This window comes from Balaenoptera acutorostrata, chromosome 1 (assembly GCF_949987535.1).
Source record: "Balaenoptera acutorostrata chromosome 1, mBalAcu1.1, whole genome shotgun sequence".
In the NCBI taxonomy this organism is placed as follows: domain Eukaryota; kingdom Metazoa; phylum Chordata; class Mammalia; order Artiodactyla; family Balaenopteridae; genus Balaenoptera; species Balaenoptera acutorostrata.
Window position 1 is genome coordinate 83334787 of NC_080064.1, and position 16639 is coordinate 83351425.

A 16639-nucleotide genomic window follows, 5' to 3' on the forward strand; every position below is an offset into this window, starting at 1 on the left:
AGACCTTAAGGTATTCTGAAGGCCCTCCTTTCATTAGCACACTACATCAGCACTTTGTACGCTTCATAATGCTTTTCAGTTGAGAAGTCAAGGTACTTCTGATAGTCATTAAGCCTTAAAATAGTTCCTGTAAGTGAACTGAGTTTAGTGACAGGAGCCAAAGTCACTAAAGCTTTTTCTCAACAGTTGCATTGCTTAAAAAAAAACAGGACAAATACATACATTATTCAAATAGATTTTTGTAGAAGGCTGGGAGCACTAAGAGACTTCCTTCTGACCTTTACTGAGTTATATTTTGATACTCAGTTTTGAAGATTTAAAATAAATTTGTGAAGATCACATTTGAGATGAAGCTACTATGCATCTTACCAGTTTTAACTCCTTAAAGTAAATGTTAATAGAGATAACTTTAAATGATTTTTAGCTGAAGCATTTCAGTTTATTTCACTGAATAAGGTATTTTACATTTGTTGATAACTCTCTACTTTGTTCCAAGTTACTTATGTGGCTCACAAAAATACATATAAGATAAAAAAAAGGATCAATGGAGACAAAAAAAGAGCATGTTAAAATGTAACTATAATACAGTTGACCCTTGAACAACACAGGCTTGAACTGGGCAGGTCCACTTATACACAGATTTTTTTTCAATAAATCCACACTAAAGTACTGATACTACATGATCTGCAAGCAGTTGAACAGTTGGCTCTCAGATGCAGAACTGTGGATACAGAGGGCCTACTATTAAGGTTTCCGACTTTCAGCTGCATGGGGTTCAGCGCCCCTAACCCCCGTGTTGTTCGAGTCAACTGTACCTCAAAACACATACTGTGAGCACCTCTAAGGTGGGTTAGTGAGAACTGAACTTGGCGCCTAGGTTCAGTTCTCTTTCCTCATCACTGCTTTCCAATCCAGAGAGCTCTAATGCTGCTCTGTGTGGGAAGGATTAGAGTTCTCCAATCTTGCTTTCCCTGTAAAATGCACTATAATGTACCAAATATCTGTCATAACTGCAGTTTTGAAGTATCAATTCAACCTATTCTAGCATTCACTAGTCAGAAACCAGCATGAAAGTTATGAATAGATAAAAAGTTGACACACACCTTAAGCCTGAGAAAAAACTGGGTAAGTCCTCAATTGTGCCGAGAAACACCATACAAAAGGACTGACAGCTTTGACTGTTCTTATAGCATAGTAGCATGAGCTGAAGAAACGTTCTACTGACAATGTCTCCTTCTGGAAGAATGTGTAAAGGGTAAATTACTTCTTGATATTTAATTCTCTCATAGCAGGTCCTTATTTTACCCAAAAGGCAAAACTTAAATATTCTTGGAATAAAAGCTTTTCTATAAAAGAGAGCAGATAGAGATGTTTCACTAACTCCACCTATGAATGTCATTGTGAGTTTTATTACTAGGCTGCTTATTCCAAGCAGTAAACACAAAATAGGAGATTTCTTATTTACTGAAATCCCAAGAAAGCAGTATGCTACAAAATAGACGTCCCATGAATAACGACATAAAGGAAGCAATAACCCAAGAGGCATGAATAGAAATGACCAACACTCCTTGGGTGTCGTGAGTTGCTTTAGCCAGGATGCATATTTCTGCCACTGGAGACAAGATAGGCTGGGCCACTTTACCTCCTGGCCAAATTAAAATTATATTAATACTATTTCACTGGAACACAACATTGAATCTGGATAAAATCTATTTTTCCTCCTGTTTCAGTTGCTAAAGAAGGAAAATAGCTCTCCTGCTTCTACCTTTAACCCAAACTTTCCAAGTAGTCTATCTTTTAAGTCCTTTTTATAGCTTCATTTAGTTCTTTGGTCATATACTAACATACACATGCTCCAGAAACACTTATAACATTTCTTTGGTTTCAACTGTGACTGTTATACTGGCAACAAGATCTCTGTATCCCAGCTTCACCAGTTTTCTGGACTTGAATGTGCAACTGACAAAAGGGCACCTTCTCCCCCCTACACACACATCTCCACATAATAATTACAGTATTGCTCACGTATCTTTGATCATATTACTTTAAAATTTTTGAATGTTAGCAAACTTTATATTTTCTAAATGTTTTAAATTTTCTTTAAATAACCAAATGTTGAAAACTTTACAAAAATGTTAAATGATTGAGGTTATTTTCCTTTTTTTCCTCCTCAGAGGGTCTAAGCATGAGTGGATCCTTTGTAGACACCCCTATTTTTATCCCAAGGGGCATGTGATTAATCCTCTCTAAAATCAACTTTTTCCAAAGAGAAATCCCTATATATAAATAGGGCCAGGCTATGTTAATTTATGTGATGGTCGTGTTAGTTTTCAAAATATCTTTAGTCATAAATAAAGGGGAGATGTAAAATTTTGTGATTTGCTTGGTGAATCTTAATTGCGAAACTTCTTCTTCTTTCGAAACTTCTTTCCTGCTGCGTTTGCTGCCTTTTCAGCCATAATCTCTGAGTACTTCCTTCGGTTATATCTAAAAAGAAAAACCAAACCTTTTAGTTCTAAAGTACGACACACCAAACATTAGAAGTTAATGTAACCTTTTGGTGGGGAGAGGTGGGGCGGCGGCAGGGAGGCACTTCTAAATTTCTTTTTTTTTGTTTTTTTTTGCATTTTCACTATCTATTCATCACATCTGCACTCAGTTCCACCATGTGTAAGAAGCCATACTAGGTGTTGGGGACAGAGCAGTGAACCAGCCAGCCATAGTAGTCCCTACCCTCAGAGCTTGCAGTCTAGTAAGAAAAAAATGGCAACGGCAGAGGAAGGCTTTTGAAAACTTTCAGCCACTAGAGACCCATGCTGTAATTTCTGGGATTGCCATCATGAAGATTACAAAATATAGGTCAATTTTAAGTAAGCACAGACTCAGTCACCTTGTACCACACACCTCTGTGGGGAAGGAAATAGACAGGCTTGAGAGATAGGAAAATGGGAGGGACTCTGACAGTTTGAACATGGGACTGAAGGGAGAAGAGGTATCAGGACTTGCCCTAATGGATGGAGGGTGATGCCGTTTGGTCATGAGATACAGAACACTGGGAGAGGACCAGAATGTACAGGGAGGATGAGGTCAGTAGACCCCAAGTTAGCTCTTAGAGGGGCTTGTGAGATACCCATTAGATATTCCTGAGGCAGTAGCTGGTTATGGGCTCTGGACTCAGGAGAGATCTGGACTAGACATACACATTTGAAAGTCAACAGTATATAGATTAATACAACTCTGTGGGGATGAGATTTCCAAGGAGAAGTGAGAAAAGAGCATTGCTTACTTCTAAAAATTTCACCATAAACCAGACTCATTAAATAGTTTACATAACACTGAAGTTAAATTTGTTTTCCATGTCTATATATTACACCAGTTTAAAAAACCTTGATAAACATTTTCACTTTTGCTATTAAACGAATCTGGAAGTTCAGCAGAGGTTTCTATGTGAGGTATGCTTTTAAATCTATACTATACACACACCTACTTCAAGGACATTTAAACATACTCAAATTGCCCCCATCTCAGGAAAAAAAAAAAATCCAACTCCATCCACTAGCTGTGACTCTCTCGTCTTGCTCACAACCAAACTTCAAAGATTTATCTCTTATTTCTTCAACTCACTCTCAAGTACCTTCCAGTGTGCTTTCCTCCCCATCACTCCCCTGAAAACTCCTTCTGCCAAGGTTACTGTGACCTCCATGTACTAAATCCAGTTTTTAGTTCTTACCTCAACTGAGCTCTCAGCAGCACTTATTACTGTTAACCACTCCCTCCAGCTTATACCTGCCTGTAACGTTCTCTTTCCTTGACTTTCCCCCCCAATTTATTTATTTATTTAATTTTTTGGCTGTGTTGGGTCTTTGTTGCTGCGCGCGGGCTTTCTCTAGTTGTGGCGAGCAGGGGCTGCTCTTCGTTGTGGTGCACGGGCTTCAGTAGTTGTGCCACGTGGGCTCAGTAGTTGTGGTGCATGGGCTCAGTTGCTCCGTGGCATATAGGATCTTCCCAGACCAGGGATCGAACCCGTGTCCCCAGCACTGGCAGGCGGATTCTTAAGCACTGCACCACCAGGGAAGTCCCTTTCCTTGACTTCTATGACACTGTGCTCTCCTGGTTTTCTTCATGCCTCCCTGGCTATTCTTTCCCAGTCTCCTTTGTGGGCTCATTCTCCTCTAGTCAGCCAAATACTTTCACCCTTTCCTCTAAAGCAGTGGTTCTAAATCGGGAATGCTTATGCCCCACAGGGGCCACCTGAAACTGCTAGAAGACATTTTTGAGTGTCATGAATTGGGGGTGAGAGGAGTGCACTACCGGCATCTAGTGGATAGACACCAGGGAGGCTGTTAAAGATCCTACAATGTACAGGACAGTCCCCCCTAATAATTATTCCATCCAAAAAATATAACAGTGCTGCTCTTGAGAAACTCTGTGCTAAAGCATTTAAAAATTATCTTGAATTTAAAGTTTATGCATATTCTTAGTGAAAGTACACATATTATAAAGTGAAACATAAATTCCTTTACCTTCTGAACTCAGAATCGGCCAGCAGTTCTTCCACAATAGTTCTCTTCCTTTGTTTCCTGGGAACTCGTGAATGGTAGAAGTCAGCTGGATTGTCAACAATGGTTCCAATCTATGAATGATTGATTGAAATAAGTCATGCAATACCTGAAGGCCAAGTATCTTTCATATCTCAGGGTAGCTCTAACAAAGTATATTTATAGAAAGTAATGGAAAACACAGCTTACAATTTACCAATATTAAAATTAGTTTTGAATAAGTGAAAAAAAATCACTTATTCAATCTGCACTGGGTCCTACTAATGACATTTCTTCATTAGTTTACAGTAAAACCAAAATTCCTTTTATGTAAGTGCTAGACAGTAAATTCTTGATGAACAGTCTAAATAGAGGAGGAAAAGTGGGACAGATAAAGTCTTTTTAGTCTTCCAATTTAACAAAATTGACACATACATTCTACTATATACCTATTTGATCTCCTAGGTTATCATAATTGCTGCCAACTTAGAACCTTCTTACTGACCACTCTGTATCTGTGCATATGTTCAACCAAGTAAAATTTACAGTGTCTACTATGTGCCAGGCACTGTGCTAGGTGTTAGGGAAACAAAGACAACGAATATCTGGTCCCTGCCAGTGAGGGGGCCAGAATTGTTTTTTAAAATTTTATTTATTTATTTTATTTAATTTTAAAATAATTTTTATTTTTTTAATAAATTTATTTATTTATTTATTTTTGGCTGTGTTGGGTCTTCGTTTCTGTGCGAGGGCTTTCTCCAGTTGCGGTGAGCGGGGGCCACTCTTTGTTGCAGCGCACAGGCTTCTCACTGCGGTGCCTTCTCTCGTTGCGGAGCACAGGCTCTAGGTGTGCAGGCTTCAGTAGTTGTGGCTCGCGGGCTCTACAGCGCAGGCTCAGTAGTTGTGGCACACGGGCTGAGCTGCTCCGTGGCATGTGGGATCTTCCCAGCCCAGGGCTTAAACCCATGTCCCCTGCACTGGCAGGCGGATTCTTAACCACTGCACCACCAGGGAAGCCCCCAGAGTCTCAAGGAAGATCCAAAGGTACACAACTAAAAAATTAAAGCATAACCTAATATTATGCTGAACAAAACACTCTAGATGCTCTGAAAACTAAATGGCGAATTCTACCTAATGGAGGTAAAGAAGGTTTTACAAAGGATGACATTTTAGCTTGGATTTGTATGGGTAAAATTTCACCAAGCAAACATGGCAGAGCCAAACACTTGTAGAGTCAGAATAACTAGACCAGTCTGTGCATATCCTGAGAAGACTGAGTAGCTGAGTGTGTTGGAGCTTAAGAGGAGACTATGTGACCAAAAAAAGGGTTGGTGACCTGGTTTGGGTGCACGTGGTGAAGGGCTACATTAAAGGGTACAGACTCTATCCTATAGTTTATAAAGAATCATTGAAGGTACCATTGAATATCCTGATTATCACTGAGCAGAGGTGTGTCATAAAACAGACTGCTATTTTTTAAAGGAAAGATGACTGCCTACAACGTAGAGGATGGACCCAAAGGGAGAGCAGACCTGGAGGCAAAGGACTATTACAGTAATCCATGAGTGACAAGAAAGGTAGCCAAGAAGAACGAAATGAACTTGAGAGCTACCAGAGGGTGAATCAATTGGACTTTCATCTGAAAACACTTTGGAAACCAACTTTTAACTTGTTTTCAGAATAAAGAACCTTGAAAAAAAGAAGAGTTTGGTGTACATGAGTCCCTCTTTCCTGCCCCATCCTGCAAGGAGTCTTGCTCTTAGGCTAATAATACTCATATATGGTACACCCATCTTATAGGTTTCATTATTTTTAGAGAAGAAATTATGAAAAGCTAGTTACCGTTTGGAAACCTAGTTACCGTCTGGAACACCGTCTTTCTATATGGAAAGCCATTACAAGCTGGTGGCTGTCTGAATTGGGTTCTGGCCATTATTATACGGCCCGAGCAGATATGCTCTGTAAATATTCATTTAAGAGTAAACAAATCACTATAGTGCTTTCCAAACTAAAATCCTCAGAACATCACTACCATTATTCTGTTTGCTTCATACCTGGAAGTACTTGGGGAAGCCATCTCTATCATTTTTCTTATAAAACCTTTTTGGGTCCATGCTAGCTCTCATCTTCAGTGCTTTGAGATCATTTTTCAGTTCATCTGTCAGTTCTGGAGCTTTCATACCAAACCAGCCATCACCTGCTGTTTTTTGTCTCTCTTGCTGAAATTCAAATTTCAGAAACAATTAGAAAATTCTAATTTTAATAAGCAGTGTATAAACTATACCTCACTCCCCCTGAAATTATAAAGAAAATTTCATGAAAAACAAATAAGGTTACTTTACAGGAATGTATATATTAGTCTCCAGATTCACCTTTCTGATTAGATCACAAAAAGCGATTTCTCTGATAAATTAGGCACAGCACTGTCAGTTTCATAAATGAGGGCTCCTTAAAATTTACTTTGTATCTTAGTAAGAACTGCTGATGTGTTGGGAAAGTAACCCACAGCTTCAATTTTTATTGTCTAGAATACCCTACACAAAATGTAATGTATAAAAAACATTTTTACTTCTGGAGCTTTTATGTAAACATTAATACTTTTACTGAGTCACCGAGTTGTCTCAGAAAGTTACTCACTCCACCAAGTCCAGAAATTTGTATTACTTCTAAAATAAACTTTCTATTTTTTTGAAAAACTTTCAAAAACTTTCTATTTTTTGGAAAACTTTCTATTTTTTTGAAAACTCCTAGCAAGTTATTTGCTTAATTTCATTTTTTGTTCATTCACACAACAAATATTGGAGTGTTTACCATGTGCCAGGGTGCTCTGGTCATATTAGTGACATTACTGGAGCACCATCCTCAAATCTCCTCTTAAGCTCTCTCAATAATTTCTTTATCCTTATTAGTTGAAATGGAAGTAGTCCCCTGTGTTTTACTAAAGAAAATACTTTGTGTGCTTTCGTTTGGCAGACTAAATAGGCCAGTGTTTTTAATGGTTACATTCAGTTCCCTAGAAAAGCCCACAACAGAGCTCCCAGACTTCTGTGAACAGTACCTATAAGCCAAAAGGTGTGGTGTGGACAGTGACCTCATATGCTGGCTGCCACTGTTTTTAAGGAAGGTAAAAAAGAGCTTTCACTTTGTGAAAATCTATATGAAACGTTGTTTATGGAACCATATTTTACAGGCTCTTAGATATCTGTAACAATTTTCTTTGGAAACATATATATCTTAATTGTACAGCCATGTTGGATAAACTGAACATATATAGTCAAACACATTAAACATTCTAAATAATGAGTCACTGTACTCACTCTGCGTTTTTTCTGAAGTTTATACTTTGATTCACTATATGGTGGGACACAGTCGTTTTTTTCAAAATCAGGAGTAATGACGGTTTTCTGCAAAAGCTGCAAAAATATTAAATTGGTTTTAAAATGTCAGAATGTCATTATTGTTTCAACATTATTGCCTTATAAAGGAAACACCTCCCACACTGAAGACTACTCCAGATATATTAACCTTCTTTATGGACAAACATACTACTGCAAAGTTGCTCCTGTCCTTAAATTTGTAAATTATATCAAAATAAAAATGCTTTAGGAGACAAACTGAAGGGTTATTTTAGGGAATCTATAAAATTAATATTCATCTCAAATTTCTTTTTCTAATCTGAATCTGCACACACCAGATACGTTAATGTGTCCACTTGCATTTCATTGGTTTGCAACCAGCCACCTGCACCAACCAACTGGAAACGAAAGACAATAGGAACAATGCCATAGAGTTCTTGAACTCCCTTGGAAAAAACCTGACTAGGCTTTAATAAGTTCTTCGATGTTGGTAAAACAGCTTTCTGTGATCTGAGGAGACCAGCTAGACTACTAATAAGAAACAGCAGTATAGATTTTCATTAAACAACATATGCTTTTTACGGTATACCAATGAAATTATGCCATCAAGCAAATCTGCTTTTTGCAACCCAACAATATATCAAAGATGCTCTTTCAACGTAAATTCATACAAAGATCAACTTCATTCTTTTTAACAGCTGTTACGTACAATTTTTCTTCTTGATATTTAGTTTAATAAGTCTCCATTAAACTTTTTTCCATGAAACATTGTAAACATCATCTCTGCACACTTGTGATTACTTCTGTAAAACAGATTCCAAAGTGTGTCATTTAAATTTTGATAGGTACTACTAAATTGCCTTGCATCCAAGTAGTATAAACTCCTACCAAGAGTTAATCAGTACCATTTTCTTTACATAGCCAACACAGGAGATTATCCTTTTGTGTTTTGTCAGTGGTACTTCATGAATGTTTCCATTTGCTGTTGATCATCTTTTTGTGTACTTATTAGCTATGTATTGTAATATAAGTCTTCTTCTGTGGAATGCCTGTATTTTGGGGGGGGTTATTTTTCATTTTTATACAGGGTTGTGTTCTTATTAATTTGTAGAAATGTATTTTGTATCTTGGTATTAACCTGTGGTCTTTTACTTGTCTTTAAGGTGTTTTTATTTGCGTAAGTTTTAAAATTTTAAGTAGTCAGATCTGTTAATCTTTTCCTAAATGTCTTCTGCGTTTTTTGTTACTTGCCTAGGGTGATTAAATACTGTCTTAATACTGTGTATGTGACTAAAAGGAACCTCAGGGTAATTAGTCATTTCCCCAGTACAAGAACTAAAGACAGCTGCTCCTTAGTCCTCAAAACAGTTCACAGGAATACAGCAAATATTAATTTGGTCAATAACATTTGAAATTATCAATTTAGAAGTCAATTATCAATTCAGAAATCCTCAATTCAGGTTCAGGACTAGAAGTTGCTGGGTAGCACAGTAGCAGTCTAGACTTTCCTATCAGTCAGAGAAGAGAGCATGACATTTATTTAATAGATTATTAAGAGCTGGTTGTGTGTCAAGTACTATAGTAGGGTTTAGACTGGTTCTCAACTGAGAGCAACTGGCAATATCTGAAGACATTTTGAGGTTGGGGGGGGGGCAGTGCACTGGTAGAGATGGATGCTACTGGCGCCTATGAGGTAGCGGCCAGGGAAGCTGCTAAAAACATCCTACAAGGCACAGGACGTTTTCCCACAACAAAGAATTATCCAGCCCAGAGATAAAAGACAGTAAAATAACAATGAATACCACATGATCAATAATCACTTAAATCTATACTGGGTGTTGCAGAAGCAGAGAGGAGGTAGGGGGAAGGACTAGGGTCAAAGAATGCTTCCTAAAGGTTGTGATTTATAATCTCTGCATTGGCCTGGCAAAGACCAGGGTGTGTTCAGAGAACTATAGTAATTTTCAATGGTAAGAACACAGCAGGTGGACAGTCAGAGCTAGAGGAACAGAGGCACCTTGAATACTCTGAGGAACCACTACAGGACTTAAACAGAATATCATGGTCAGATTTGCAGTTTTAGAAAAAGAAATCTAGCAAGACCATGGAGGATGGCTTGAAGAAGAGTAAGGAGGCCACTGCAATAGTCTAGATGAAAAACACAACAGATGTCACTAGTCAGTGACAGTGGGGTGGAAAGGAGGGGGCAGAGTAGGAAGTATATAAGAAGCACCGTCCCCTAGGCTTAGTTGTCGACTGCAAAAGGGAAAAAGATTTTCCCTTCCAAAAGGAGGAACTGGTTTAGGTAGGGAAGAGAAGGGCAATTAGTGAAGTCAAGTGCCTGAGCACATCTGAATGAACAAACAATAGGCACCTGGATTTAAAGACCTGGGTAGGCTGCAAGCCTAGAAAATATTGATACTAAAGATATGGAAGTCATTCAAGGTGACAGCTGAAACTGAGGGTTTGGATGAGGTTACCTAACCTGTAACTTCTTTCTGAAAATATATGTACAATTTTATGTCTATGTGCTCTTTTTCCTGGTGGGGTTAGTGGGCACTCACAGCTTTCAGATTTTCAACACGGTCCAAAGCAGTTAAGAACTAAAAGTATAGCAAGAAAAGAAAAAACACAACCCTTGGGATCATAACTGGTGACTGCAAGAAGAGTAACAATGATCCTATATCACTTTAGTTTTCAAGTCTCATCTTTTATAGCTAGGACTTTATAATAAAAAAGAAGAAATGATTGTCCTGGAAAGAGGGAAAAAAGCACAGTAGGCTAATGTGGTTGCACCATAGGAAAATTAGTCTCTTACCAAGGACTAATCATTTCTAGAAGTGACTGGTTAGTTCTATGAAAACCAATGGGATGCTTTGTGCAACTTACCTCATTTTTCTTTTTCTCCTTGATCTGTGTTAGGGTTCTCTTGTTCAACTGTAGCCTGTCTGCATTGACATTAATATACAAACCACCCAACTGCTTAATACTCAGACCAGGATCTATGCTGCTGCTAGTCAACTTCAGACTGAAAGAGAAATGATCACTTTTAAGTGATTAAGAAATGACCTTTAGATCATTTAGTAATTCAAAATGGAAACAATTGAGACTATATTTTTATTTAGAAGAAAATTATGGGATGAATAATGAATTAAGCCTTTTGGAAGCACATCAAAATTTATTCCCTAGTTTTTCTTAGAAGAGGATTAAGGCCATATGACATGACAATAGACTTCATAAAGGGATTTTATAAAGAAAGAATTACAGAAAAGAGGAGGAAATACATCTGGCAATTTAGCTTAACTTCACGTATAGGTAGTGAGTTAATATACGTCCACATACTTCCATCTCCAAAGCCAATGAGAAAGACAGGGTCTTCTACTCCGAACTTCTAAGTTATCCAAATTTGGAATGTTTTTCTGGGTGATTTAAGGGCATTTAGTAGTGCCTCTAAATCAGTCAGTTTTAAACAATGAGCATTAGTATTTTCCACTGGAGCTTTAAAAAAAATATAACTGTCCTACCCCAGATCCACCAAATCAGAATCTTCTGCAGTTGGCTTGGGCTCCTGCTATATTTACGTAGTAAAAATTTCTACTTTATATTACTGAAGAGTCCTTTTTATAAACAAGTACACTTGGACTTACAGTCAGTTTCTTTCCTAATTATTCATATAAACTGAGCAGTTGAAAGTTTTGATAATCAACCTCTACTGGAAAGTGAAATCATTCAATTGTAGTGCCTTGGCAGTGATTCTCAACCCTGAGTGTACATTACAATTATCCTGGGGAGGGGGTGTGGATTTTAAAAAATAAGTACACCTGAGACTAGCCTCAGCGATTTCACTGGTTTAGAGTGAAGACTGAGCATCTGTTAATGGATAGTTCCTTACCAAGGATACCTGTATTTCCAGTGGATACACTGCCACCAAGGGCCTGTGCCTAGGAAAAACAAATTTGAAAAACAAACAAAAAAGAAAGTAAAGAAATAGCCCCCAAAGAGTGCTTTTCAATGGGTGGTAGATGGGATTATAGGTTATTGTTTTTCTCAGGTTTTCCTCTATTTTTCAATTTCTCTACAATCAACATGTAGAAAAAACCAAGTTACCTCCCTTCCCTTTTATATGTTGCTCTTAATAATCATGCAAGAAAACCTTAACAGATGATTTTTAATATACCACCAAATGAAGTACTTTTAGCTCTCATTGGTGGGAAAAATATGACTAACAAAGATACCCACATAAACAAGGGAAATGCTGGATAAAAAAGCTCTTCCATAAAGAACCCAAATTAATAATTTTTTCGATTTCTATGACTGTAATATTTTTATGGTAAATTAGCCACTTCGAACATGTATCAAAAACTTACTTTAAAAAATAAAGATAAAACTTACAGTTTAGATTTAGTGCTATTTAGTAAGTTGTCTTCATCACTAAACTCATTATCTTTACTTCTGTCACTGTCTGATGGTTCTTCTTCACTTTCTTCCTCCTCCTTTTCTTCCTCAGTGGCAACCTCACTTGCCTTGTCTTCTTCATCCAAGTAAAAATTTTTATCAGCACTCAATCGAGGAGTTGTGTCAATTACAAACAACACATTGTCACGTGATGTATTTTCTGAGTCTCCATTTAATGACTCTTTTTGACCACTATTTTCAACAAAACACACAGTGTCCTCTTCATTCTCACTGTTTTCAGACTGCTGGCTTTCATCACTGCTGAGAACTAATAAAACAGAATCATCTTTATCCTGAGATGTGCTGGGCTCAAGTTTACACAGTTTGGTATCACACTCAGAATCTACATCCCTTTCTTTGCTCATGTCTTCGCCAACACCTATAACTGTGCACTCTTCTTCATCACTATCACCACCATCACCAAGTTCTGGCCAGTCACTTGTTTTTATGCTGCTGTTTCTCTCTTCATTCCATCTGTTCACTTCCACAACTGCAAATGTTTGAGCTAACGATTTCATTACAGCCTCAGAGTTCACGTTTGAGGATGCTGAGGTGGTTTTGTTACTTTCGGGGGTTGAATGCCTTTGAGAAACTAACTGCTGAAGGCTAGTGTCCTGAAGTTCAGAAAGACTCTTCAACTGAGAATTTTTCTCATTAATTTCTTTTCCCACATCTGTTATTCCTTTGGCTTCTTCATCTAAGCTCTTACAATTCTTTGTTATTTCTTTGAGAGGTGAAACGTCCTGTTTTTCCTCTCTTATATTAAAACTTTGGTGTTTTTGCACTATTAGTTTTTTTCCTGAATTTCCAAAGAAGGAGTCATTATCAGGGTCATCATAAGTTTCATTATTAGAGATATGTGGCTTATTTATCTGAGAAAGCACTCTTGCTAGTAAACGAGAAGAAGTTCGTCTGGTATCTGAATCCTCTAAATTCACAGGTGTATTTATGATTTGCTTTTCATTTCCTGGTACAATGTTAGTACCATTCTCCTCAGTTTTTGCCTGTAATTTCCTTTGCATACTCCTTGTTGTTCTCCTAGTTGCAATTCCAGAAAATGAAGAAATGTCTGAGCATGATGACTCAGCATCAGAATTAGCTTCCACATGGTATTCTTGGTTTGGATCGGTTCGGGATTTAGCCTTACTTCTCCTGGTTCTTGTTATTTCTGTGGGATGCACAATTCTAGAAATACCTGAAATATGTGATTCTGCTTCAGAGACTTCTTCTTCAGTACGAGACTCACTTACTAGAGTTATTTTCAGCTTTTTCCTTACACTGGAAACTGGGGTGCCTGCAACTAAGATCTGCCTTCTCCTAGTTACTCTTAAAATGGGATCCTGGGCCTCAGACACAGAAGAACAGTTTGACTCTGCTTCAGAGATCTCTCCATCAGTAGAAGGTTTGTTCATTCCTGGTAATGAACCTGTAGTTCCGCTCCTCCTCTTCCTGGTTTTAGGAGCTGGACTTTGTTCCCTAGTGGTCTGTGATTCAGCAATACTTGGGTCATCAGATGGAGATTCCTTCCGGCCTTTTGGATGTGCTTGAATTCTTGTGGCAGAATTCTATAAGCCAGTGAAAATACATTGTGATTTACACAGGGCTGAGACAAGAGCAAAGTGAATGAGGCACTCCCCTCAGAAGCAAATTTTAACAGGGCACTAAAAAACTCAGTAAACAAGATTAATGCAAAACAATAACAACAACCATCACCACCCACAATTAAAAAAAAAAATCAAAATACTGGATCTGACTCTGAATTTGCAGGCCCTGCCTCACTAGCGTCACCTAAGTCCTGGATCTGACTTTAGGGAACAAAACAAATAATTGAAAAAGAAAAAATTTCTCCACTCAAAGTCACATATGCTAGGTGGACCTACATTCCGACATACATATAGGAAAAGACAAAAGATAGAATCGGTCGCTGTGCTTCCGTTTTCATACCTAAGCGAATTAATGCTCCCTTCCCTTCATCGCAACATCGGAGGCAGCGGACGACTAGCGCCACTGAATTACTAGCTGGCGTCACCACAGCCCTCCCCACGCCAGAAGAAGGTGCTGTCGGGGCACAGCCAGTCTTCCCACGTGAAAATGGTGCCTGCTCCATCCAATCCAGCTAATGAGGCTCACGCTTGGTGGCCGAAATTAATCCTCCTTAGCACGGTGTTAGCAGTAAGATTAAAAGGCCTGAGCTGTGCATCTGCATTACGGAGCTGAACTACCGCAAAATAAGTTACCTAATCTCTCTATTCCCTGCCAAGCATTACATTAAAAGACCCTAGTGAGGTCTGAAGAGGAAGCTACAGGCTTACCGCGGAGCTTGGTACACAGCTGCGCGCTGCCAGTTCCGGCTTTTCTGCCGCTCCTCCCCAGACTCTGCGGGACCCCAGCGCCACCCACCTCCCTGAGCACCGCTCTGCGAAGCAGCGAGAAGAAATGAGGGAGGCTTGAGATCTCCTACCTTCTGCTGGGAGCTTTCAACTGACGTGGCTTGGATCCCGGCCTGAGGCCGCGCAGACCTAGTAACCACCATCTTCCAAGCGTGCAGCCGCCGCGGCGCCCCCTCCGCGCTCCGGAAGTGCGTCAGAGAAGCGCCACACTCGCGTTTTTCCGCGAGAATCCCGGAACTCGAGAACTCTTACCGCCTCCGCCCCTCCGACCTAGGTCAAGGCTGCCTCAACCCGGGAGCCCAGAGGAGACGGGTATTAGCGTTCACGACAGTGCGGTAGAAGACAGAGCAGTCTTGTGCAGGGAGAGACCTTCCCGGCGTGGCCTAGGGCCCTCGTCCCCGTTACACACGAACGAATTGGAAAATAGCATCATCTGTGGGAATGTAAATTGATACAGCCACTATGGAGAACAGTATGGAGGTTCCTTAAAAAACTAAAAATAGAACTAGCATATGACCTAGCAATCCCACTACTGGGCATATACCCAGAGAAAACCATAATTCAAAAAGACACATGCACCCCAATGTTCATTGCAGCACTATTTACAATAGCCAGGTCATGGAAGCAACAACCTAAATGCCCATCGACAGATGAATGGATAAGGAAGATGTGGTACATTTATACAATGGAATATTAGCCATAAAAAGGAACGAAATTGGGTCATTTGTTGAGACGTGGATGCATCTAGAGACTGTCATACAGAGTGAAGTCAGTCAGAAAGAAAAACAAATACCGTATATTAACGCATATATGTGGAACCTAGAAAAATGGTACAGATGAACCGGTTTGCAGGGCAGAAATTGAGACAGATGTAGAGAACAAATGTAGGGACACGAAGGGGGGAAAGTGGCGGGGGGGCGGGGGTGGGATGAATTGGGAGATTGGGATTGACATGTATATACTGATGTGTATAAAATGGATGACTAATAAGGACGTGCTGTATAAAAAAGTAAATAAAATAAAATTTAAAAATTAAAAAAAAAAAAATGAAAATAGCATCATCTGCCCCACTACGTCCATCCTCTCATTTGTTCAGCAGAGGTCTTAATGCAGCCATGGGTATGGCCAAAGGAGAAGTTTGCATTATTTATAATACCTTTAAAAAAATCATATACTCTTGTATTACTTGTGAAGTTAAATATAAATAAAATAAAATTTAAAGATGTGGTTCGGGTAAAAGATGTATATGTTAAATGCCCAGGAATTCGGAGGCTAGTTAGGAAGCTATATAATTTAAAGGTGCAATGGTGAGTAGGAATTGGGAATAAGCAGAATAGAAGAAATGTTAAATTGTAAAGGAGAGAGATTTAAAAAAAAATTTTTGCAGTGAAAGGAAGAGAATGACTAGACTCAAGAGACACTTTTTGATTTTTCTTTTAGGATAAAGGGTGGAGAGCTAGGATATGTTTGAGGGTAATGGAAAGGGATTGAGGAAGTAAGTAAACAGTCGTTGGAGATGAGAATGAGCGCCTCATCAAATCTCTTCTCCCTTACTTTAGAACAGAGAACCAATTTTTTTTTTTCTTAAAGTCACAAAGTACAGAATTTTCAGTGGGCACACTGCCATTCAGCTAAATAGCTCCTTTCATAGTTTCTCTTGCAGCCAGATACAGCTAGGTTTGGACTAATTACGGATCAATTAAGTGTTGTGTAGTTCTCTAGGGACATCTTAAAAGAGAGGACGTCCTCCTTGCCTTCTTTAACTTCATTTCACTCCGTGGAAAGTTGTGTTCCCTGGTTTTCAAGCAGCAATCTTGTGCCATGAAGATGAGGGCCATGCTTTAAGGATGGCAGAGCAGTAGCAAAGAAAAAAATTGAGTTTCTGACAAGTTGTGGAACT

At 38.9% G+C, this 16639-nt stretch overlaps 1 protein-coding gene across 1 annotated transcript; it reads right to left on the reverse strand.

The window, feature by feature from the left end:
- Window positions 1–414: 414 nt before the first annotated feature.
- DNTTIP2 (deoxynucleotidyltransferase terminal interacting protein 2) lies at window positions 415–15130 on the reverse strand. The gene is made up of 7 exons (XM_007169573.3): window positions 14811–15130; window positions 12287–13914; window positions 10784–10922; window positions 7856–7951; window positions 6593–6757; window positions 4524–4633; window positions 415–2487 (listed from the first exon to the last, which is right to left on the reverse strand). Exons 1-7 carry the CDS (start codon window positions 14880–14882, stop codon window positions 2394–2396), a joined length of 2304 nt encoding a protein of 767 aa, XP_007169635.2. The 5' UTR covers window positions 14883–15130; the 3' UTR covers window positions 415–2393.
- Window positions 15131–16639: the final 1509 nt, after the last annotated feature.

What these genes read in the sequence shown, in the direction of transcription:
- DNTTIP2 (XM_007169573.3), bottom strand. Translation starts at nt 14,882, where the DNA reads ATGGTGGTTACTAGGTCTGCGCGGCCTCAGGCCGGGATCCAAGCCACG. An exon ending in AGGAGAAAAAGAAAAATGAG is followed by an intron (nt 7,952 to 10,783) that starts GTAAGTTGCACA and finishes ATATTTTTGCAG; the next exon opens with CTTTTGCAGAAAACCGTCAT. An exon ending in GCCGATTCTGAGTTCAGAAG is followed by an intron (nt 2,488 to 4,523) that starts GTAAAGGAATTT and finishes TTTTCTTTTTAG; the next exon opens with ATATAACCGAAGGAAGTACT.